Raw genomic sequence first — 25,800 nt, 5'->3', positions numbered from 1 at the left:
CATCTCGGGTAGCCAGAAAGCGATCTAATCTTCCTTCTCTCACCAATTTTTCTATGATATTCTTTAAGTCGAAGCACTCGTTGGTGGAGTGCCCTCGAACTCGGCGGTATTCACAATATTCCTTCCGATTTCCTCCTCCTCTTTTGCCTTTGAGTGGCCGTGCTGGGGGAATTTTCTCCGTATGGCAGACCTCTTTGTATACATCGACCAGGGATACTCTGAGAGGGGTATAATTATGGTATTTTTTGATTTTCTCCCCTTGTCGATCTTCTTTCCTTTTGGATTCCTTGTCTTTGTCTCGGTAGGAGGCCTCGGATTTTGAGGTTTCTCCCAGCCGAGCATTCTCTTCCATGTTGATGTATTTTTCCGCTCGCTCCTGTACTTCGGTGCAGCAAAAATGAAGAAAACTTGGGCCAGAGCGATCCCAAGCGGTGGAAGAGCAAGTACAGGCACTACTGGAGGCAGGATTCATAAGAGAAGTCAAGTATCCATTATGGCTAGCCAACGTCGTCTTGGTGAAAAAATCAAATGGGAAGTGGCGAATGTGTACCGATTACACCGATCTCAACAAAGCCTGCCCAAAACATCCTTACCCACTCCCAAGTATCGACGCTCTGGTAGATGCTTCCTCCGGATATAGATACCTCTCGTTTATGGACGCATACTCGGGATACAACCAAATCCTCATGTATCCACCAGATCAAGAAAAGACCTCGTTTTAAACGCCAAAAGCAAATTACTGCTACATCGTAATGCCCTTCGGTCTCAAAAACGCAGGAGCTACTTATCAAAGGCTGATGAATAAAGTCTTCTCAGACCACATTGGAAAGATCATGGAAGTCTATGTGGACGACATGTTGATAAAGACACAAAGCGAAGATACATTATTGTCTGACCTGGCTCAAGTGTTCGACACCATAAGGAAGCACGACATGCAATTTAATCCGGCAAAATGCACCTTTGCGGTAGAAGCAGGCAAATTCCTAGGTTTCATGCTCACACAAAGAGGAATTGAAGCAAACCCGGATAAATGCCAAGCCATACTCAACATGAAGAGCCCGACCTGTGTCAAAGAGGTGCAGCAACTCAACAGGAGATTGGCCGCCCTATCCAGATTCTTAGCAGGGGCAGCGATAAGATCCCTCCCCTTCTATGCTACTTTAAGGAAGGGAAAACAGTTCGAAAGGACGACAGAATGCGAACAAGCCTTCCAAGACTTCAAGGAGTTCTTAAGACGACCGCCTATCTTATCTCGACCACGAGAAGGAGAACCACTTGTACTATATCTCGCAGTAGGAAGCCGGGCAATAGCCTCAGTACTAGTCAGAGAAGACGAAAGTGGGCAACAACCCGTCTACTTCATTAGCAAAGCACTACAAGGATCCGAGCTGAACTACCAGAAAATAGAAAAGTTTGCCTATACTCTCATTCTAACATCTCGACGACTTCGCCCGTACTTCCAGGCTCACACCATTAAGGTTCGAACCAACCAGCCCATAAAAGGAATATTGCAGAAAACAGATTTAGCAGGCAGAATTTTACAATGGGCAGTCGAGTTATCAGAATTCGACCTCCAATATGAAGCTCGGACGGCCATTAAATCACAGTACCTAGCCGATTTTATCGCAGAATTCACAGATGCCTTGGAGACCCCCACAGAATGGAATCTCTATGTGGACGATTCTTCAAACAAGACTGGAAGCGGCGTAGGCGTGATAATAGAAAGCAACCAAGGAACCCAAGTTGAGCTCTCCCTCAAGTTTGGATTCCCGGCCTCAAACAACTAGGCGGAATACGAAGCATTATTAGTTGGTTTGAAGCTGGTTACCGAGGTTAGAGCTAAAAAACTCAACAGTTACAGCGATTCACAAGTAGTCACCTCGCAGATAACAGGGAGCTATCAAGCCAAAGATCCCACCATGAAAAAGTATTTGGATAAAACCAAGGAACAGCTCGGACAACTCGGGGAATATAAAATCTACCACATACCCCACGAGCAAAATGCCCGAGCTGACACACTCTCAAAACTAGCCAGCACCAAACTAGGGGGCAACAATAGAAGCCTCATCCAGGAAATGCTACAGAACCCGTCAATATCGGAAGCAGAAAAAATCCTAGCCATCACAAGTCAGGACCAAGGATGGATGACCCCCATAATTAACTACCTCAAAGCAGAGACGCTCCCCACAGAGGAAAAAGAGGCGAAAAGATTAAAAAGGGAGGCACAGTACTACACTATTATAAACAACATCCTGTACAAAAGAGGGATCTCAATACCACTACTTAAATGCGTGCCGACCAACAACACAAAGGAAGTGTTAGAAGAAGTACACGGCGGCATGTGTGGCAATCATCTCGGAGCACGAGCTCTTGCCAAAAAAGTACTGCGAGCGGGATTTTATTGGCCAACCCTACAAAAGGAAGCTATAGAATTTGTAAAGACATATCCACCATGTCAAAAACATGCCAACTTCCACATCGCCCCACCAGAAGAGCTCATCAGTGTAACCTCGCCCTGGCCATTTGCAAAATGGGGACTTGATCTTCTCGGACCCTTTCCCCAGGGATCAGGACAAGTAAAATTCCTCATAGTCGGAGTAGACTATTTTACAAAATGGATTGAGGCAGAGCCCTTAGCCAGCGCCACCGCTCAAAAAAGTCGGAAATTCCTATACAGGAACATTGTCACGAGGTTCGGGGTTTCATACTCCATAACCACAGACAATGGCACTCAATTCACAGACGCAGGCTTCAGGAGACTAGTAGCCGACTTGAATATAAAGCACCAGTTCACCTCCGTCGAACACCCTCAAGCCAATGGACAGGCCGAGGCCGCCAACAAAGTCATATTGGTAGGGCTAAAACGGAGACTACAAGATGCAAAGGGAGCTTGGGCCGAAGAACTTCCGCCAGTCCTATGGGCATATCGAACGACGCCACACTCTACGACAAATGAATCACCCTTTCGACTAGCATACGGAGTGGAGGCAATGATCCCAGTAGAGATCGAGGAAGGGTCACCCACAGTAGTCCACTACAATGAAAAGGCCAACTCTCAACTTCAGAAGGAAGAACTCGACCTACTACCTGAAATTCAGGAAAGAGCTCGGATCAGGGAAGAAGCACTAAAACGTCGAATGGCTTCCAGATATAATCAAAAGGTGGTGCCACGAAGTTTCACGGAGAATGACCTCATCCTAATCCGAAATGATATTGGAACAACTCGACCAGGAGAAGAAAAGTTGGTAGCAAACTGGACAGGACCCTACCGAGTTGTAAAAGTACTCGGAATGGGCTACTACAGACTGTCCAAACTCGATGGACGAGAGCTCCCCAGATCATGGCACGCCTGCAACCTAAGAAGGTACTACAACTAGAAAAGTAAAAGATTTCACCATTGGATGCACTCTTTTTCCTGAAAAGGTTTTTTAATGAGGCACCAAGTTGAGACTCAAACACTATTCGACATAAAGGGATGAAAAATTCCCACATGTACATATTTGCACTTTTCTTTGAATAAATATACATTTTATATATTCTACAAGATTTCAAGACGCATTAATCTGAAGTATTCATCGTCCGATTATAAAGCAACAGATCGGCAGAAAGTGAAAAAAATAATTTCACTGCACGATCACGATAAAGATAACCGTCTGATAAAGGTGAAAACGCGATTCACCCAAAGGACGATCTAAAGATGACAACCACTTTCTACAAATCGGCAAAGATGAACACAGAATAATGTAAGAAGTTATCGAAAGTGATCTAAAAAAGAACCTGACGAGGTCTTACGGATTGCTAAAATAATAACTTAAAGACTGGCCGACATTAAGAAGTCGGACCAAGTCAACCCAAGTTATAAGTAAACCCTGGAAAGAGGTCTGGCCAACCTTATTAAAGAGAATTACTTTAACTTAGAAGGTCCCGACATAACAAAGTCAGCCCAAAACTAAAAAGTTATACAAGTAGTCCCTGAAAGAGACCTAACACAGGTCCAAAAAAGAGGACTACAAAAATAACTCAAAGGAGACCGATATAACGAAGTCGGACTCCTACTACTAAAAAGTTATTTGCAAAAATAACTCAAAGGAGACCGATATAACGAAGTCGGACTCCTACTACTAAAAAGTTATTTGCAAAAATAACTCAAAGGAGACCGATATAACGAAGTCGGACTCCTACTACTAAAAAGTTATTTGCAAAAATAACTCAAAAGAGACCGATATAACGAAGTCGGACTCCTACTACTAAAAAGTTATTTGCAAAAATAACTCAAAGGAGACCGATATAACGAAGTCGGACTCCTACTACTAAAAAGTTATCTGCAAAAAGAACTCAAAAGAGACCGACATAACAAAGTCGGACTCCTACTACTAAAAAGTTATAAAAGCAAATCCAAAAAGGTCGAGCTGCAAGGTTCCAACATTCTCAGAAAACAGAAGAGATACCAAATCAAGCACAAAAAGCATGATATAGTCTACAAAAAGTTATAAAAGCCTTGGAGGCCACCGAAACCTACCTTAAAAAGCTAAGCGAGCTACCTTTTGTTTTTCAAAAATAAAAGTTGCTAGGCAAGCAACAAGAAAGTGTCAGCAGTTAACAAAACATAAAGAGTTTAAAAAGCCCACAAGCCGGGCCAACTATATAAATATCCAGAATGAATGAAGCTAAGGGTCAGAAGACTTTTTAGCAGGAGACGGAGGGCGAGTCTGGAGAGGAACAGCATCCACAGTACCGTCATCTTAGTTTAAGATCTGGCAGTCAGGATCAGAGGCGGGAGGGTCGACCTCGGTAGGAACAGCAGAAGTCGACACCTTAGCAAAGGACACAGGTGGAAGTTCGACATTATCATCATCCTCGTCATCAGGGACAATCTTGCCATCCTGGACAATATTATCCAGGCTGAAGAGGGTCAGGTCAGCCTCGGGAGCAATAACCCGAACTTGCTCCTTCAGGTTCTCATAAGCAGCAGTCACGCTGCCAACAAGATGACCTTGAAGTTCAGAATAATCTTCCCGGGCACTCTCCAGCTCCCCCCTCAGGTGCATCACCTCCCGATAGGATGTAATGTAACTATCCTTATGCATCATTGCCGTGTCCTCGGCCAACCACACAGAAGCTGCCAGAGAAAGGGAACTCGCCTTCTCGTTCTCTAGATCTTTTTCCAGCTTGGCCACCTTCACCTCGAGCTCCTCCTTCAGCCCCTTCATCCGGTCGAACTCTTGCTTTGCCTCCTCCATAAATGCTTTGGTGGCATGGAGAGGTAGGTTCTGAGCAGTTCGGTGCATAGCAGCCCCCATATACGCCATTTTTATGTTGTTTCGGGTCATAAATTCCAAATGATGAAGGATGGACACATCGTCCATAGAAAGAGCGCCATAGGGGCCGATTTGCTGATCTACAAATTCAATAGCATTAAAGTCGGGAGCATCGAGGTCAAAGGGCTCAACTGTTTTTGTTTCTTATTGGGAGGAGCGACAGAAGGAGCAGTAGAAGTTGAAAGAGGGTCAGCCAGACGAACTCGGGGAGTAGGGATCACCTTCCTCATCCCGGGAGAACTCGGCATGGACGGCTTCACACGCACTTGGGAAAATCCCTCCCCGGCCGCCTTAGCCGAGATGTTCTTGGCAGCAGTCGCCTTCTGCGCCCTCTTAAAATCCTTCATGGATTCATTATTCTTCATCGCCTCTGCAAATAAGACACAACAGTAAGAAATTAAGCTACAAGTCGGAAAGGCATTCACAAGCGATATAAACAGATAACAAAGGAAACGCAAAAATACCCAGCTCAGTTTGAAGAAGAGAGGGATTGGTTAAAAATTTCTTTGTATCAAGATAGGGGGATTGACCCCAGTGTTCTTCCAAGATAGTCACAAAAGCTCGCTCAGCCTCATCCAACATTTTCCACATATATCTGGACACTCTCACATCTTTTTGCCATTCCAAGGGAAAGGCGGGCTCATCATTCTCGTCCAGGAAAAAGGGCCGAGCTCCTTCAACAGCTCAGACCTTGAAAAAATAGTTCTTAAAATCACGAAACGATTCATCAAACATGGAAAAGACCTTCTTTCCTTGGGAAGATCGGAAGGAGACCCACGCTGCCTTCTTTTTTACTACTCCAGGCTTTGTCAAGACAAATAGGTAGAAAAAGAGAGATTGCGAGGCAGGGATGCCAAAACCATTACACAACAATTGAAAAATTTTAATGAAACCCCAGGAATTAGGGTGAAGTTGAGAGAGAGCAACATTACAGGACCATAACAGGTCGGTCTCAAACTCAGTAAAAGGAAGGGTGATACCCAGCTGACCAAAGAAGAAGTCATAAGCATAGAAAAAAGGGCGATCATTAACAACCCGAGTAGAGAAACAAACTCTCTCCTCAGAAGAGGGAGGGACAAGTTCATAATTCTTCTCATCACCATGATTACTACAGACCCTACAAAACTACCTAAGCTGCGCGCAAAACTCGGAATCAATCAAAGAGACACACATAAGAACCATCGAGTCCACCCAATCGGCCATGCCCTTGGGAACCTGGGAAGACATCTCTACAACGTTATTGCGAGAAGACATGAGGCCAACTAAATCTTACAATAAGAAAAGAAGAGTGGATTACTAACAAAACATCTCGGATGAGGGGCAAAACAACTTGACAGACGAACAAACAGGAAAGGAAAACCCCAAGACTCAAACCAAAGCCCTGGGGCATCCTTTGGAGGCAGTAACAAAGCAAGGTTTCAAGAAAATTCTACAGCTTACGTCCCGGCACTCATCATAGGAGAAAATAAGATTTCAAAACGAAAGCAAAAAACAAGCAAAAACCATCGAAGGCACAAGCAAAAACGACGACAACATGCAAAAGCCCTAAAAAAGATTCAAGCAACAAGAAAAGCAAAAAGATTCGCACCAAAAACGAAGAAATTCCAGAACACGCAACAATCAGGCACAGTAAAAGCAGAAAGATCCAAACTTTCTCTGAGCAAAAATCAAACTTTCTAAAATCAGACATATAAGGAAACAGAGGAAGAAAAATCGAACCTGGAGAATAGAAGAAAACCTCGAAAGAAAAGAGCAGAAGCGGCAAAGCCATCCCTCGAAGTGAAAAACTGCGAAGATGGAAGGAGAAATCTGGAAATCGCCCTTCTTCCACAGAAAGCAGTAGCAGAACAGACGTTGCAGGAAGGAACCACGAAACTCCAGGAAAGAAACAGAAAATGAGAGAGTAAAGGGAGAAGTTACGAAGAAGAGCGAAGAAGAGAAACCGTTTTTGATTGAGAAATTCAAAATAAAAAGCCAAGAGAAAATGGGGCAATTAATACCAATTAATGAAGGTATTAAACCCTCTCACATTCCCAAGAACAAAGCGCTGATATAAAAGCGCGCGCTTTTAGAGAAAAACGTTTTACATTCAAAAGATTCTACAAAAGGAAGAAATTGACAAAATGCTTGAGTTCGGCTTCGTCAGAGAAGGACCGAAGTCAAAGACTCGACCTCAACAAAAAGACCGAGCTCAAGCAGGGGCACTGTTCATACCCAGGTCGAGCTACCTGACTTGGGATGATTGGCGACAAAGCGACCGACCTCTTCAGGTCAAGCTACCCGACCTCTTCAGGTCAAGCTACCCGACCTCTTCTCAAAGAGGTCGGCCAAATCAACAGGAGAGCCCAATAAAGGGCCCAAATAGAGGAACACGACCCAAATCCACAGGCCGTACGAGCCTATAGAGATAAGGGCAGTTCCCTTGAAGATAAGCTGACCTCAACTCAAAAGATAAAGATAAGATAAAGATAACTAACTTATCTTATCTAAAAAGGTCACTATCACACCATTATAAATACACTGGAGCACCCAGGTATAACTCATACTCTGATTCTACATAAAACCTGCTTAATACCCGTGCTAACTTAAGCATCGGAGTCTCTTGCAGGTACCCCCCACCCTTCGGTGATCAAGGATCAGCAGTGCTGTAAATCCAACAAGTCGGATACAACAGCTCTGGCCGCCATCAGCCAACCGGACACGTTATCTCCGACCAGTACAGAAGATCTCATCCGAGATCGACCTCCGGTTTCAGGTAACCCTCGGAACAAGTATGATTATGAATTTTTGGATGAATTAGAGTGGATATGAAACTTTTATCAGAGAAGAAAGTTATTCTAATGAGGATTGAAATTAGTTAACTAATTTCATGAGACTTTTAAGTCAGTCAAGCTAACAATTAAGAGAGAGGATAAAATTATATGAAAATTTAACCAAGTTTGATTGATCTAGTAATTAGTTCACTAGTCTAATTCATTGGCCAGCGGTACATCCTTAAATGAAGTACCCACTTTAGCCTGCGGGATTGGGGGATACCATAGGAGACCAAAAAAAATTATTTAACTAACTCTTTTGTACAGGTTTTGCAAACAGAAATACTTCCAGAGGATATAATAAGTTATAGTTTCATTAATACTATTTGAAGAGGCTTCGTCCTACAAAGAGTTGAGTTGTTTGCTTAGTTTGCTTTGGCTGGCAGGGTGAATACCAAGAAAAAATTATGTAGATTAGGTGTTATTGATCAAAATGATAATATGTATGTATTATGTAATAGGGTTGTTGAGAATATCTTTTACTTGTTTTTTGGTTGTGAATTTATTTAACAGGCGTGGTGTGTTTTGGTTGACTACATTTGGTAGACTATGGTATGTTCCAAATATACTTAAGCAACACTTTAAAAGTTGGTCGAAGTGTCTGGTAGAAAAAATGAGTAAAAGAGATGGTGGATAGGATTTTTTGCAACCATCTAAAATGTCTGATTAGAAAAGAATGATAGAATCTTCAAAATGAAGGTTCATGGTTGTAGAAATAATAAACAAGTCATTTACAAGCTACGACGACTAGAATAATATTGAACCCTATGATTATTGATGACAATGCCCAAAATGACTATGAGTTGAATTTCTTAGTTTGTTTTTTAGTAGTTATTTATTGTTTCTATTCTCTATGTTTCATCTTGTTGTGTTGAGCTTTTCTAAATAAAAAAACTTAAAATAAGTAATAGATTCTACTTACATTCTTATTACTGAAGAGGGAGCGAGACTTTTACAGCTTGTTTGGAATGCTAGGAATTAGAATTCACTCAAGAGTTGAATTCTGGTTCTTGCTTTGAAACAACTAAAAATGAATGATTTGAATTCTTTTGAGAATTCCAATTCCCATTTTTTCTTCATTTGTAAATCAGACCAAAAAGGGTCTGATTTCCAAATCAACTCTCACACTCTTTAAACTTGAATTCTATTCCATTAATATATTATAGTTATTCCAAATCATGAAATTGAATTTCAAATAGAAATGAATTCTTTTCTTAAAGGAAATAGAATTCTTTTCCATGTTAAATGGTTTATAAACAAGCTTTAAAGTCCTAAAATAAACTTTGTGAAGTATATCAGTTCAAGATTTTTTCTTTTTATTTTTTTATCATTACACAACTCATGCACTCATGTTATAAGATTTTTTAAACCTCATCCAAGTCTTAGCTAAAATTTAAATTTGATACAGCCTGATCAAAAGACAATCTAATTTGCCACTTGATCTAGGCCTCAGCTGCATATAAGTCTAAGATTTTCTTTTAAGTTGAAAATATAATGTAAACAATGAAAGCCTCTAAAGTATATATACAAAAACCTTTTTTTCGGCCATGGACCCCTATATACAAGAACTTTGATTTTTTTTTCTTTTGGACTTGGGTAGGATCTCCAATCCAACCCAGAAGAGATCCCACAATTTCAAACAGTACAATGATACTTTTTTCCTCCCATAGCCCCACCTAATATATCTGAACTAATGTCTAGTGGAGAACACCAATGCTAATGCTTGCAACGCTACTAATCAAAGTCCAGTGAGAAGAAAGACACTAATAGAAAATTGATGTAGCTATCTCCATTGACACCGATCAGGATCCGTTCTCCTCGATAGGTTCAAGAGCACCAACCAAGGATTATGGGCGCTACACTCGGAGGTGTTGTGGGTCCTTCGCCGACTACAGACACAGATGCTACTGGTAGTGGTGGCATCCTCAAGAGAGTGCAAGACGAGTTTTGATACCAGCTGCGTGAATTTACGGGATATGTTGCGGCCATAACTCCTCTCTCCTTCTCATCCACACGACCCAAAGAGGTCTTAGGTGCCGATTTTGAGAGGGATGAGTGGATCTTACTGTCGAGCTGCTTCACCTGGAAAATAGGATGTGCGACTCCAAGCAAGGATGAAAATGAAAAGCCGATTCATTTCAATGTCTCCAACTGCCTCTAAACTGTTTCATACAATTGCCTCGTTGGTAACGGACTATTGGCTTTGAGGGCCTGCGGCTAGAGATCAGATGTCGTATTGTGATCCGCCGTTTGGATGCTATCTGCATTGATAATGGTAGTAAGCTGTTCAATTGGCCTTGAGCACCAGTTACCTGGAAGAGCCTCCTCTGCTTTAAGCTTTGCAATTAAATGAGCCCGGGAGTTTTCCTTTCTCGGGGTCCAGGTGAAGCCAAAGCGTTGGTGCTTTGCCATTATGCCTCTGATGTCTTGTAGAATTGGACGGATCTCCCACCAATCTTCCCATGATTTGATAATTTGGATTAGTATTAAACTATCGCTTTCAATTATAGCCCTTTCCATGCTCAAATTATCTGTTAGAATCACTGTTTTTCTTATAGCTAATGCTTTTGCAATTGTTACTAATCCTTCCTGGATTTTTATTGCAGATCCTCTTATCAATCGTCCCAGGTTGTCAAGAATTGTCACAGCAATTGCTCCCCTGTTAGATTCACTAGAAAAGGCTGTGTCAACGTTTAGTTGTATCCAATTGGTTGGAGGCGGTCTCCACTTTACAGGGAACCTACTTCTCCTTTGCATTTCACTGCTGGATTGAATTAGTATATCTAAGGATTTCCTAAACTCTGTTTCCAATAATTTTGCATTGATTATTGTTCTGAGTGGGTCTGGTTGTGAATTGTTGTGAACTTCTGTATTTTTCGCTTTCCATAATGCCCACATCATTTGGCTTAAACTGCTATCCCTTTGTTCCTGTACCTCCTTGCTCGGTCCTTTGATTTTCTTCCATTTGTCCAAAAGCTATCTTCCTAGTGCAGAGACCGTATCCTTTGTTGGATTAGTGACTATTTTCTTCTTAAATAGATTTGTTCTTATCGGTGAAATATTATGCACTGCTTTTCATAGAAATATTTTAATCTTTTGATGAATTTTTAATCCTCAAATTTTCTTCCATAGGTCCTTATGATTGTCACTAGTGGTTGGGTTATCATCTTCTTTCTCTGTCGCTTCCTTCTTTGTAATGGGATACCCTGTTTTGACTATGAATTCTCCATTCCTCCTGTACGACCACCTTAGAGTATCTTCTTTATCAAGCATGCTTACTAGTGTTTGAAGGACCTCTTCTCTTATAAAATCTGGGAATAATTCCTGAACCTTTGTTCTGTTACAGTTTCCACCTATATCAGCATGTCTGATACCTTGCTAACATCAGAATGGCGTCTTTTCAACGGTTGGCTTAATCCGTGAATCTAGTTATCCTCCCATATGTTAATCTTAAACTCATTTCCTACACTCCACTCTCCGTTCCTTTTAAGAAAATTACTTCCTTGCAAAATTGTTGTAATTATTCTATAATTAGTATATATTTGTTTATATTAGGACAGATTTGGTGCAGATTTGTTTTGAATAGCTTTTATTACCTGTTATTTTCTTTTCTTAATTAGGTTGTAAATAATCTTTATATTCTGTATGTAATCACACTCTAAGTGAAACAATTCAGGAATAATATTCAAAAATCTTCTTTTTAAGTTGGTATCAGAGCTCCCAATTCTGAGGGTTCTTCTTTCATATTTTTTCAGCATTTTTTCAGGCAGCCTTCATTGCTGCAGCTATACCTGTTTTGGTGCCCTGCCGCTGCCGCACGCCGCCACCAGAATTTTTCGGCGAGTTTTTGAACGAGACCACCACCATCAGAAGCATGATTTATCGATCTACAAAGCCCAGGAGATTTCGTTGCCATCGGCCACTCCGCACGCGATCTCTTTGATTGCGACGCTGCTTGCCCAGACACGATCGTCGGTTTTCTTTTTTCTTCTTCTGTCTTCCGTTTGCTACCTGAAATCAGCCGTAATTATATGTACTTCCCCATTGCTAAGGAGATTTGGAATAATCTAAGTCAGGCATACTCAATGAAGAAGGATACTGCAGCATGTTATGAAATAGAAAACAAGATCTTCAATACCAAGCAAGGGAGCCTCTCCGTAACAGACTACTATGGGACGCTGAATTGTTTATGGATCGAGTTAGATCAGTATCAAAATTTGACTATGCAGTGCACACCTGATTCTACTACATTGACACAATTTATTGAAAGGATACGTATATTTAAATTTCTGTCTGGCTTACACTCTGAATTTGATCCAATTCGGGTTCAAATTTTGGGTAAAGAAAAAATTCTTTCTCTCTCAGAAGTTTTTCATATTGTACGAGGGGAAGAAACTCAGAGGTTAGTCATGTTGGAAGAAGAAAATTCTGTTGATGGTTAAGCTCTAGCCACTGGCAAAGGTCCTTTAAAAGGTCCATCCCTTTCGTATGGAAAGCCTCCCTCAAAGGCTCACCGTGATGATCGCTGGTGCAGTTATTGTTGGAAAATAGCTCATACTAAGGACACATGTTTTAGACTTCATGGAAATGAGAAGGTCCTCGAACGTATTGGAGGATTCAAAGGTGCCATACAAAGACGTGCTAACCACACATTATCTGACTCTGAAAGTGTGGAAGACCCAAGTATCTCACAAGCTGCAAAGGAAGCCCCAGCCCTTAGCAAAGAAGAATTAGACCATTTACGTAGTCTTATGGACTCACTTAGTAAGACATCTAGCCCTTGTGCTTTAACCATGACTGGTAAGGGTTCTAGCTTCTTATCCTTTAATGCTCCTAGCACTGAGAGTACCTGGATTGTAGACTCTGGTGCTACAGATTATATGACACCTCATTCCCTTTCTTTTTCATCTTACACTAATTCATATGGTCACAAACAAATCACTGTTGCTAACGGTTCCCATATTCCTATTACTGGATATGGTAACATCCACCTTCAACCTTCTATCCATTTAAAAAATGTGCTTCATGTTCCAAAATTATCTACTAACCTCATGTCTATTCATAAGGTTATTAAAGACTTAAATTGTGCTGCAACTTTTTTTCATACTCATTGTGTATTTCAGGATCTTACCACGGGGAGGACGATTGGAATTGCTAAAGAGCAGGACGGGTTATACTACTTACAGCACAAAAAGAGTACCACATAAAAGGCACTTAATTCAAATCATCAGACAAACATACTGTCCTGGGCAAACTCTCAGATATGGCTTCAGCATAAACGTCTTGGTCATCCTCCATTTAGTACCCTAAAGTCTTTATTTCCTTTTTTATTTACAAAAGTGTCTGTCGAGTCTTTTCAATATGATGTTTGTCAATTAGCTAAACACCATCGGGCTACTTTTTCTCCCAGTAATAATAAAAGTTCTAAACCTTTTGATCTTGTTCATTCTGATGTGTGGGGACCTTCAGCTATTAGTAATATTTCTGGTGCAAAGTGGTTTGTTTCTTTTATTGATGATTGTACACGAGTTACCTGGATCTTTCTCATGAAAGATAAATCTGAAGTTTTCTACTTGTTTGAAAATTTTTACCAAATAGTTCGAACACAATTTGGAAGCCTGATTAAGCGATTACGTTCTGATAATAGCAGAGAATATGTGAACCAAAATTTTTCCAAGTTCCTTAAGGATAATGGAGTTATTCATGAATTGACCTGTGTAGACACCCTTCAACAGAATGGGGTGGCAGAAAGGAAAAATCGTCATCTTCTTGAGGTTACTCGAGCATTACTCTTCCAAACGTCTGTTCCTAAGTCTTACTGGGGGGAAGCTGTCCTAACAGCCACTTATTTGATTAATAGATTACCATCTCAGGTCTTAGACAGTGTTAGCCCTATTCAATTTCTGACCAAAATTTACCCCTCTATCCCTATTATGAGTAGTCTTCAAGGTTGTATCTTTAGTTGTCCTATTTTTGTTCATATTTATAGTTCTCATCGGGGTAAGTTGGATCCTCGGGCAATCAAATGTGTCTTTATAGGTTATACTTCAAACAAAAAAGGATACAAATGCTATCATCCTCAAAGTCGTAAATTCTATATCTCCAAGGATGTCACATTTCATGAGTCCGAGTCCTTCTTTCCTAGTTCTCAGCTTCAGGGGGAGAGTCTTCCAGAAGCTGAGTTTCTTGAGTCGTCACCTTTTCCCTTGTTGCAGAATTTCACTTCTCCGGAGGATAACAAAGACCCTGAATCAGCATCACTATTAGAAAAGAATAATGAGGAGAATAATGAGGACATGTTTTTTGGAAAATAATATCAACAAAGGCAGCAAGAACCTGTCCTGGTCAAACAGCAACTTCATTCGTCTGAACCGGAGGTAAGACCTCATACTCTTGAGACTCTTAACACCTTAAATACCACTTGTGCAACTAACCTAGATGATTTACCTATTGCCATGAGAAAAGAAAAAAGATCATGTGCCAAATATCCTATTTCTAAATTTGTGTCCACTAAAAATATTTCTGTACAACACTAGAATTTTCTTTCAGCTATTGATTCTGTCAGAATCCCTACATCAGTACAAGAAGCCTTAAAAGATGAGAACTGGGTTCGAGCTATGAATAAAGAAATGGGTGCATTAGAAAGGAACGAGACTTGGGAGATTGTAGAGAGACCAACGGACAAGAAAGCAATGGGTTATAGGTGGATATACATAGTTAAATATCAATCTAATGGCACACTGGACAGGTATAAAGCAAGGTTGGTTGCAAAAGGATATACCCAAACCTATGGGATCCATTACGAGGAGACATTTGCTCCGGTGGCAAAAATGAATACTGATAAACCCATATTTTATGATTCATTTTGTGCTCAATTAAGTGTTTTTATCAATTCTTCACCCACTTATTCATATGAATTGCATGGTTTTACTTTCTCTTCCTTATTTTATGATATATGTAAAAAACATGTTTCCTATGCTTTAAAAATATTAAATTTAATTATCCTTCATTACCATTCGATGCCGTGATTTGTGTGTTAAGTATTTTCAGGCTTCATAGGGCATGAATGGCTTAAAGGACAGAAAGAAAACATACAAAAATGGAAGGAAAGCAAAAAATGGAGTTTTGAAGAAAAGGCAGCGACGCGAACGCATAGATGACGCGGATGCATGCCTAGCACGAAATGGCACTGACGCGAACGCATGAACGACGCGAAGGCGTGCCTTGAGCAGAACGCAAATGACGCGTACGCGTGACTGACGCGCCCGCGTGACTGACGCGCCCGCGTGACAGACGCCACGTGCAGGAATCTGCAAAAAACGCCCCCAACGATTTCTGGACCCTTTTTTGGCCCAATTCCAAATCCAGAAACACAGAATATAAGCCAGAGAATGGGGCAATCAAACAACAATTCACAGAGAGACATTTTGACAACATTCATAATACACAATTTTAGGATTTAGATGTAGTTTTTAGAGAGAGAGGCTCTCCCCTCTCTCTCAAGTTTTAGGATTAGGATTCCTTTTATTTTATTTCATGATTACTACTTCAATGACAGGTTCAATGTTCTTTTAATTAATGTTTCTCTTCTACTTTTATTTATTCCAATGCTTTTACTTGTTAATGTTCCAATTTAGCTTATGAATCTTTCCATGTTAGATTTAAATATTCTATTTAATATAATTTGAGGTATTTCAGATTTATAATTGCTTTATTCTATTTATGATGCTTTCTATTTAATTTAGATTTATTTTTCCCTTTTGGCCTTGGTTAAGTAATTGGTAACACTTGAGTTATTAAACTCAGCGGTTGATTGAGATTTGGGAATTGCTGATTAATTTGGATCACTCTAAAGCTAGTCTTTCCACGGGAGTTGACTAGGACTTGAGGATCAAATTAATTAGTCCACTTGACTTTCCTTTATTTAGTAAGTTTTAACTAAGTGAGAGCAATAAACAATTTTCATCACACCTGATAAGGATAACTAGGATGGGATTTCCAGTTCTCATACCTTGCCAAAAGATTTTATAATTATTAATTTATTTTTCTTGCCATTTAACTTACTTGTTCTCTATTCCAAAAACCCAAAAACATACATTTTTCCATAACCAATAATAAATCACACCTCCCTGCAATTCCTTGAGAAGACGACCCGAGGTTTTAATATTTCGGTTATAAATTTTATTGGGTTTATTGAGTGACAAACAAGTTTTTGTATGACAAGATTATTGCTTGGTTTAGAAACTATACTTGTAACGAGAATTTATTGTGAATTCTAAACCATCAATCTTCCAGTTCATCAAAATGGCGCTGTTGTTGGGGAATTGCAAACGTGTGCCTTATTATTGGTTATTGTAAATATTTCCTTTTTCCTGTTTATTTGTTTTTATTTTTGTTTTTAATTTTTATTAATTGCTATGAGTTCTCACCCCCATCGCTTTGAGTTTGGTTCTAATATTGTTGAAAGGAATGTAAGCTATAACAGGAACATGCATCAAGGTCAAAACAACCAGAGATGGACGGAGCCGCGAGGATTTGATCAACCTTTTAGGCAACAATATCTTCCAACGTACCATGGACAACGACCATTCAACAATGCATGTCGAGACAATAGTTATGGTAGACCCTTTCGTGACAACCAACACCTACCAAATTACTATGGTCAAGAGCCATTCCGAGGTGCATACCAAGATAATAGATACGGTGGACCCCCTCGTAGTTACCAACAAGCACCATCACATGCCTATGAACCACCTCCTCAACATAGCTTTGAACCACCATACTCACAAGCCCCCTACCAACATTCACCTCCGTATGACCCTAACCCATACCCACCCCAATTCCCACCACGTCCTTATGCACCATGTCCATATCCATCAACCCAAGAATCAAGGGAGCAACTCAAGGAAACATTGGAAAAATTTCATGCAACCCTTCACCAACTGGAGCAAGTGATTAATCGATTACCTTCCCGACGTTTGGACACTCAAGGAACCCCCATGGCTTCATGTGGACAATCTAATGAAGAACGCAGCATGAAGGCGATACTAGAAACTCCAATGGACAGTAAGGAGCATGATTTTGTACTGGAACAAGTGGATGAAGCTGAAATTATCGAAGAAGAAGAATTGGTTGAAGATTTAGGAGATGCTGAACCTCCATGGGAATCCAGAATTGTGGAGAATTCCGTCAAGAAATTTGCAATTGATGCTAAGGAGGATAGTGCACAGCCCCCAAAGCAGGTATCTTATGAAGAACTGGACGGTTCAACTCAAGATGCGAGTTTCCTTGATAATGACAATCACGAGTTAAGTTCTCCTAGTAATGAACTTGCATCCGCAAGTGAATTCTTTGAGATTGAAGAATCTTCCCCAAGTGAATACGAAAATGATGCGGAGGTCGACTTCTCTCAACCTCCAACTTATGACTTGAGTGATGAGGAAGATATCGAAGACTTTGATCAAAACGTGGTTGCAGTTGAAGAAGTTCGCAAGGAAGTGGAGGAATTCACAAAAGAACACAAGGGAGTAGAGCTTGCAAAACCCCTGGAAGCACCTTTTCCAAGGCCATTACCATCCAATACAAATTTCAAGTGGGTAAAATCCTTAGCCTTTATCTTTACTTTTCCACTTGAATATGGCTTGCTTGAAACAGATGGCCAGCTTAGAGCTCTTTGCGGCTTTAAGAGTAAAAGGGAAATGGTTCGTGCTCAAGGCTGGTATGCAAGATTCAACAAAGTTCCACGCTTCACTTTGAAGTGTAGGGATTGGTTTCGAGTTCGATTGAATGGGTCTCGGAAGATGTTTGGTCAACATGGTGAGAATACAACTTCTAAACCGCCCGGCTGGAAAAATATAGATCGAAACAAAGGCGGATATAAAAGCAAGGTTTGGGATCCTGGAATATATTCTGATATTCAGCACCCTGGGAGCCTGAAAACCTGTTTGAATTTGCTCAAGGCCTTTACATGCCTAGTTTGGGACCCCGGAGGCTATTGGAATTCCAAACAGTGGTAGAGATTTTTGGATGAATTCAAGCACAAGCCACCATAGCAGGAAGCTCAGCAAATGTCCAACTTAAGGACTTTAACCAAAAGTGCTAGGTGGGAGACAACCCACCATGGTATGATCATTCCTTTTCCAAATTTGATTTTATTTCGTTTTATTTGTTTTTGAGTTTTATTTTATTCTATTTTCATTGAACCTGGAATTATTCATAGCACCTACATTATCATTGCATTTTGCATCCTGCATATATAAAAAAAAAAAAAGCACCCACGCATGAGCATGTGCCACGCGTGGGCGTCGATTGCAAATCGGCGTCAAAAATCCAACGTCCAGAAAGTTGGGCTGGAATCATGCGGATGTGGTGCATTAGGCACAATTTGGGCCACGCGATCGCGTCGCTGACACGAACGCGTCACCTTCATTACATCTCACCCACGCATTCGCGTCAGTGACGCGAATGCGTCAGTGACGCGAACACGTCACTTTCACTTCACACACACCACGCGAAAGCGTGGGCGACGTGTACGCGTCGCCTGGAAATCTTAGCCCCCTAATTGGAAATAGAGAGTTGTGCTAAAACGACGTTGGAATTGTGCGTTTAGCACAATTCTCAGCGACGCGTACGCGTGCCCCACGCGTACACGTCACTTTCATTATCCATCAATCACGCGATCGCGTCATTCCCCTTTTCGCCCTAAACACGCGATCACGCGCCCCACGCGTTCACGTAGATTCAAATACCCTAACCCCAACCCATGCGAACCCTACCCCTTTCGCGTACCAAAACCCACCCCCCCAAACCCCCTCTGCACTCTCTCTTCCTTCACCCCCAACCACCACATCACCACCGCCCCTCCCTCACCGAGCCATCACCACCACCCAGGACATCTGGCCGACCGCCACCACGCCCCAACCACCGCTCCCTCCCCTTCTTCTTCCTTCCCCGCTTCTCCTCCACTGTCGCGCCGCCCCGTCCCCAAGCCGCCCAGCGCCGCCGTCACCTCCGCACGCCACCACGCCCCCAACCCTCCCCTTCTCCCCTCTTCCTCTCCTTCCATCTCCCATAACCCCGTTAAACCCACACCCACCACACAGCCACCATTGCCCCCACCAAACTGCCGCCGTGCCGCCTCCCAGGGCCACCGCGTCCCTGCCACCACCAACACCATCTCTCTGCGCCCTAATTCTGTTCCTCTGCCCACCAGGTTCCGCCGAACACTAAATCCTTTTTCCCGTTGATTAGTTTGTTAGTTTTTCGATTTTTGTTCAAATTAGGATAGTTAGAGATGCATGATCATAGTGGATTTTAGGTGGTTAGGTAGTTAGGATGTGGTTAGTGGATTTAGGCCTGATAATTACGCCGTTCTTGTTACCTGTTTTAATCTGTTTCGCAATTTGAATATTGCTGTGATGTTACTGTTGTTCATATGTTGTTTTGATGCAAATTGAGTTGTTTATTTTGAATTCCTATGAATTACTAATTGTTTCTCTTTTCTGCACTATTTTATTATCATATGAACTGGTTTTTGCTGTTGTTTATTACCCGGGAATGTCCAATTTTTAGACGAAATGCTGCCCAATTTTTTTCAGCATATTATTTCACTCTACTACCATTCATGAATTCGTTTTGGAACTTTCTAATTTTGCACTAAATGGTTTTAACCAAAGCAATACATGAATGCACGGGCCTGCTTTCTCATTCTTTCTGATTCCCTTATTTGATTAAATCAATTTTGAATTTGCAATTCTTTTCCATGGTTAATCATCAGTAATCTGCACTTTTTCCTTGAATTTGAGTTACTTGTTTTCAAATTTGTGCAATTTTAGTTATTGGGAACCACAACAACATGCCATTGACTTTAACTTCATTTTTAACTCTTAACCACTTTTAACTTTCTAACTTTTTAATTTTCAACTAACTACTTTCAAAACCACTTCAAGGCATGTTTAGTGTTGTTCCTAATTACAAACAATTCCGCACATCTAAGATTTTGAATTGTGATTTTTCTTCTCCAACTTTTAACTTGCCTACAATCCAAAATTTTACATCAAATTAACTCAATTCATGCTTACATTGCCACTTTATTCCTCTTTTGCCAATCTATGCTTCTATTGATATATTCCTATTTGCTTACCTGTTTTCCTGCTTTAATTCTTAAACTTTATTATGGAAATTCTGCTTTTCAGGATGTCTGACCCTAAAAGTAAATGAAAGGGCAAAGCCACCACTGGCAAAAGAAAAAGAGGAGAATCCTCTTCTTCTATTTTGGATATCCTCCACGACGATTCCTGGCGGGAGAAGAACTTTACCCTGCAGGAAAAGGCCGATCAGCTACTGACTGCCACATATCCTGTCAAGTTTGCCAACAGATATTGTGAGCTGAAGTATCCAGTTTTTGCCACTTCCAGGAACCTATACCTAGAAGGGACCCTCAAAATTCCAGAAGAACTCAAACAATACACTTCAGAACAAATTAAATAGAGAGGCTGGTTCTTCTTGGAAAGGAACCTGACTGAAGTCAACTCATCCTAGGTCAGAGAATTCTACTGTAACTACTTCAAAACATCCCTGGATGCAGTACAGCTTCGAGGCAAGCAGATTCTGGTTACTGAGGAAGCAATAGAAGAAATCCTCCAGCTCCTACCAAAATCCGATCAGCCAGACGGTTACCAAAAGGCTGAGGAGGATATGAGATTCATGAGATTTGACTGGGACGCAGTGAAGCAGAGAATAGCCCTTGATTCTACTGTCCCATGGGTCATGGGCAAGTCCACAGTGGCCCCAAAAGGACTAAAGATTATCTACCTGAATGATGAGGCTCGGCTTTGGCAGCAGATCCTAAGTAACTATGTGATACCGAGCACTCATGAGACAGAGGTGCCAGCTGCTATGATTACCCTCATCTGGTGTGTGATGGAGGGAAAAGACTTATATCTGCCCTGCTTTATCCGGTATTACATGGCCAGGATCCATGTTAGAGGCACTCTCCCCTTTCCCTACTTGATTACTCAGCTAGGCCGCCGAGCTGAGGTGCCCTGGGAGATTGCTGATGAAAAGCCCACTGCCGCCGACTGCAAGAAGATCATCCCTCACAGTAGAAAGTTTCAGGCTTTAGGTTACCGACCTCCTTTTCTCACTGACTCTGCTGAGGCAGCTACATCTTCTGCTGCCCCTTCAGCATCCCCTGCTGCACCTGCCACCACTACTGCACCCTCACCTACTTCAGAGCCCATCTACCATCTCGTGCATCGCTTATTTGACCGATTGGACTAGATGGAGTGCCGCAACCAGCGGCGATATGAGAGATCTGAGCGTTGCAGCAAGCAACGCTATGAGCACTTAAAGTTGATGATCCGATCTGGCCACCACGACATCCCCTCCGAGCCTGACACCCCTTCTGAGCCATCTGAGGAGGAGGCAGACGATCATGAGGAGGAGGCACATGCAGAGGCTGAGCAGGCAGGACCCGAGCAGGCTACGCCACACCATGAGGAGCCCCATCAGATACAGCCGGCTGATCCAGAGATCCCTCTACAGACAGAGCCTCCACTTCAGCAGGCAGACCCTCCGACACTCATACAGATTGCAGAGCCTCAGACCACCACAGAGACACCTACTGCACATCCTTCCGGAGATGACACTTCCTCACACCCAGCTTGAGTGAGCATCGAGGATGATGCTATTATTTAAGTGTGGGGAGGTTGCCATCTCTGGCGAACTTTATTTTGGTGAACCACTTTTCAGACTCTCTTTTATTCTATTTTGTTTATTCTCTGTATTTTTATTTTTTATTTTTTATTTTATTTTTTATTTTATCTTATCTTATTTATCTTTCAGTACTTGCACATTTTTCTGTATTTTTACTATATTTATGCATTTTGCACTTTGGTTTATATATTTATCTTAGATATCTAGTTTAGTTGCACTTTTAGCTTATTAAGTTGTGATATAGAATATATGGATTAATTAGCTTAGTTTACCCTTTTAGCATACGATAATTTGGATTAATTGAAAATAAAAAAGAGTAAACTAGAGACTTTAGTATAACAGAATCACAACAATCCACACACTGTATATATATAGCAACAAATGTGAGTTAGTTAACAACATTTCTTCAAGGAAGAACACTAAGTTTTTAAGAGCCATCCTAAGATTCACATTGAGAATAATGGGAACTCTTGATTTCTACTTGCATGACACACATGACTGATATATGGTTTTTGAGCCAGAGAACACACAATCCGTGAGTTTTTGAGCTTAATTGTATGGTTGCATTTAACCATAAATTCATTCCTGTGTGTTTCGCCCTTCTTTTCTATGCTTGTAATCTTAACTTTGTTTTAATCTATATGTCCAATATAGAATGTAGATACATACCCACATATGATTGAGGCCATCATTTGAATTTTTTCTTACATATCCCAAATAAACCTACCTCCTACATCACCTTTGTTAGCCCCCTTAAGCCTTTTAATCCCCTTTTATTCTATAACCACATTACTAGCCTTAAGCAGAAAAATAATTTAAAAATCCCAAGTTGAATCATTGGTTAGCTTAAGATAGAAATTGTGATGCACACTAAGTGTGGGAAAACGTGGAAACATGGGTTGATAGGAAAGGATTAAATTAATAAAATAATCAAGATTTTGGGAGCATACTCATATGAAACCAAAATAAATGAAAATACCTTGTGCATTGAAAATGTTATGTTTATGTTTCAAAAAAAAATTTTAAGTAATTAAATAAAGGGACAAAATTTCCCCAAGAATAAGTTTAGTGAAAAATCAATGCACATAGGATAACATTAAAAATAAATTGGTACATAAGTATGTAATACAAAAGTGGAAAAATTATGGGTAGCTAGGCAAATTTTCAAGCTTATGAAAGAGTATGTATATGTTAGGTGAGATCTTAGGCTAATTAAGGATTCAACTTATAGCTCACTTAACCTTATATATACCCTTACCTTTACCTTGGCCCCATTACAACCTTGAAAAAGACCTCATGATGTTTGTATGTATACATTATATATTTGTTGATTGGTTAGATGAAGAACAAAGTTTTAGAAAGTAGGAATAAAAAAGAATAGAGTGATTAACCCCAAACACTGAGTGACTAGAGAGTAAACACAAAAATCCAGTGAGGGTTCAATAGCTCATCTCCATATATCCAAATTTAATTATTTAATTGTCTTGCAAGTTTGTGAAATATTTGAACCCAACTCAATTGTGAATGTATTTTAATATGGCTTGGTCTTAATTGTACATATATGATTCCTTGAAGAATATGAATCAAATTAACCACATGTAAACTCTATATATATAGGTGGATAGTAATTAGAATTGCATGATTCATTTAGGTAGCTTGCATTTAGAATAGATTGCATTGCATAAGATTCTACCATTCTACCTTTACTCTTTCTCTTGGATTTATCATGAGGACATGCTATTGTTTAAGTGTGGGGAGGTTGATAAACCCATATTTTATGATTCATTTTGTGCTCAATTAAGTGTTTTTATCAATTCTTCACCCACTTATTCATATGAATTGCATGGTTTTACTTTCTCTTTCTTATTTTATGATATATGTGAAAAAACATGTTTCCTATGCTTTAAAAATATTAAATTTAATTATCCTTCATTACCATTTGATGTCGTGATTTGTGTGTTAAGTATTTTCAGGCTTCATAGGGCAGGAATGGATTAAAGGACAGAAAGGAAATATACAAAAATGGAAGGAAAGCAAAAAAATGGAGTTTTGAAGAAAAGGCAACGACGCGAACGCATGGATGACGCGGACGCGTGCCTAGCGCGAAATGGCACTGACGCGAACGCATGAACGATGCGGACGCGTGCCTTGAGCAGAACGCAAATGACGCGTACGCGTGACTGACGCGTACGCGTCACAAGGAAAAACTCGAGACCACGCAAACGCGTGACCCACGCGCCCGCGTGACAGACGCCACGTGCAGGAATCTGCAGAAAACTCTCCCAGCAATTTCTGGACCCTTTTTTGGCCCAATTCCAAATCCAGAAACACAGAATATAAGCCAGAGAATGGGGGAATCAAACAACAACTCGCAGAGAGACGTTTTGACAATATTCATAATACACAATTTTAGGATTTAGATGTAGTTTTTAGAGAGAGAGGCTTTCCCCTCTCTCTCAAGTTTTAGGATTAGGATTCTTTTTATTTTATTTTATGATTACTACTTCAATGACAGGTTCAATGTTCTTTTAATTAATGTTTCTCTTCTACTTTTATTTATTCCAATGCTTTTACTTGTTAATGTTCCAATTTAGCTTATGAATTTTTCCATGTTAGATTTAAATATTCTATTTAATAAAATTTGAGGTATTTCAGATTTATGATTGCTTTATTCTATTTATGATGCTTTCTATTTAATTTAGATTTATTTTCCCCTTTTGGCCTTGGTTAAGTAATTGGTAACACTTGAGTTATCAAACTCAGCGGTTGATTGAGATTTGGGAATTGCTGATTAATTTGGATCACTCTAAAACTAGTCTTTCCACGAGAGTTGACTAGGACTTAAGGATCAAATTAATTAGTCCACTTGACTTTCCTTTATTTAGTAAGGGTTAACTAAGTGGGAGCAATAAACAATTTTCATCACACCTGATAAGGATAACTAGGATGGGATTTCCAGTTCTCATACCTTGCCAGAAGATTTTATAATTATTAATTTATTTTTCTTGCCATTTAACTTACTTGTTCTCTATTCCAAAAACCCAAAAACATACTTTTTTCCATAACCAATAATAAATAATACCTCCCTGCAATTCCTTGAGAAGACGACCCGAGGTTTCAATACTTCGGTTATAAATTTTATTGGGTTTATTGAGTGACAAACAAGTTTTTGTATGAAAGGATTATTGCTTAGTTTAGAAACTATACTTGCAACGAGAATTTATTGTGAATTCTAAACCATCAATCTTCTAGTTCATCAAATACCGTCATGATTATCCTCTCCTTAGCAGCACACTTTGGTTGGGAGATGCATCAATTTGATGTTAAAAATGCCTTCTTGCATGGAAGTCTGGAAGAAGAAGTGTACATAGGGATTCCACCAGGATATGGTATCACTAGTGAAGGAAATAAGGTGTGCATACTAAAAAAGGCTTTGTATGGTCTTAAACAGTCCCCTCGTGCCTGGTTTGGAAGATTTATTCAAGCTATGATATCTTTAGGGTATCGACAAAGCCAAGGTGGTCATACTCTGTCTATAAAACATTCACAGGAAGGCAAACTCACTCTACTCTTGGTCTATGTAGATGATATGATTATTGCAGGTGATGATGAGTTAGAAAAACAAACTTTGAAAGAAAAGTTAGCCACTCAGTTTGAGATGAAGGATCTTGGCAAGCTAAAGTACTTCCTTGGGATAGAGGTTGCTTACTCTAGACAAGGCATCTTTATTTCCCAAAGAAAATATATCCTAGATCTCCTCAAAGAGATTGGTAAGTTGGAATGTAAGATCACTGGAGTGCCCATAGAGCAAAATCATAGAATTGAAAATGATGAGGAAAGCCCAAAGGTGGAGAAGGCACAGTACCAGAGGCTTGTGAGAAAATTCATCTACTTATCACACACCAGGCCTGACATAGCCTATGTAGTTAGTGTAGTTAGTCAATTCATGCATG

At 40.4% G+C, this 25,800-nt stretch overlaps 1 protein-coding gene and 1 pseudogene across 1 annotated transcript; one reads left to right on the top strand and one right to left on the bottom strand.

Annotated features, from left to right (window-relative positions):
• Window positions 1-10,348: 10,348 nt before the first annotated feature.
• LOC107611505 (uncharacterized) lies at window positions 10,349-11,029 on the bottom strand. The gene has a single exon (XM_016313420.1). The coding sequence runs from the start codon at window positions 11,027-11,029 to the stop codon at window positions 10,349-10,351; it is 681 nt and encodes a 226-aa protein (XP_016168906.1).
• A 1,133-nt stretch (window positions 11,030-12,162) lies between these two features.
• LOC107611507 (uncharacterized) lies at window positions 12,163-13,338 on the top strand (annotated as a pseudogene).
• Window positions 13,339-25,800: the final 12,462 nt, after the last annotated feature.

Source organism: Arachis ipaensis, chromosome B8 (genome assembly GCF_059453495.1).
Source record: "Arachis ipaensis isolate K30076 ecotype BB chromosome B8, ASM5945349v1, whole genome shotgun sequence".
NCBI lineage: Eukaryota > Viridiplantae > Streptophyta > Magnoliopsida > Fabales > Fabaceae > Arachis > Arachis ipaensis.
This window is presented reverse-complemented; position numbering and strand designations above follow the sequence as displayed.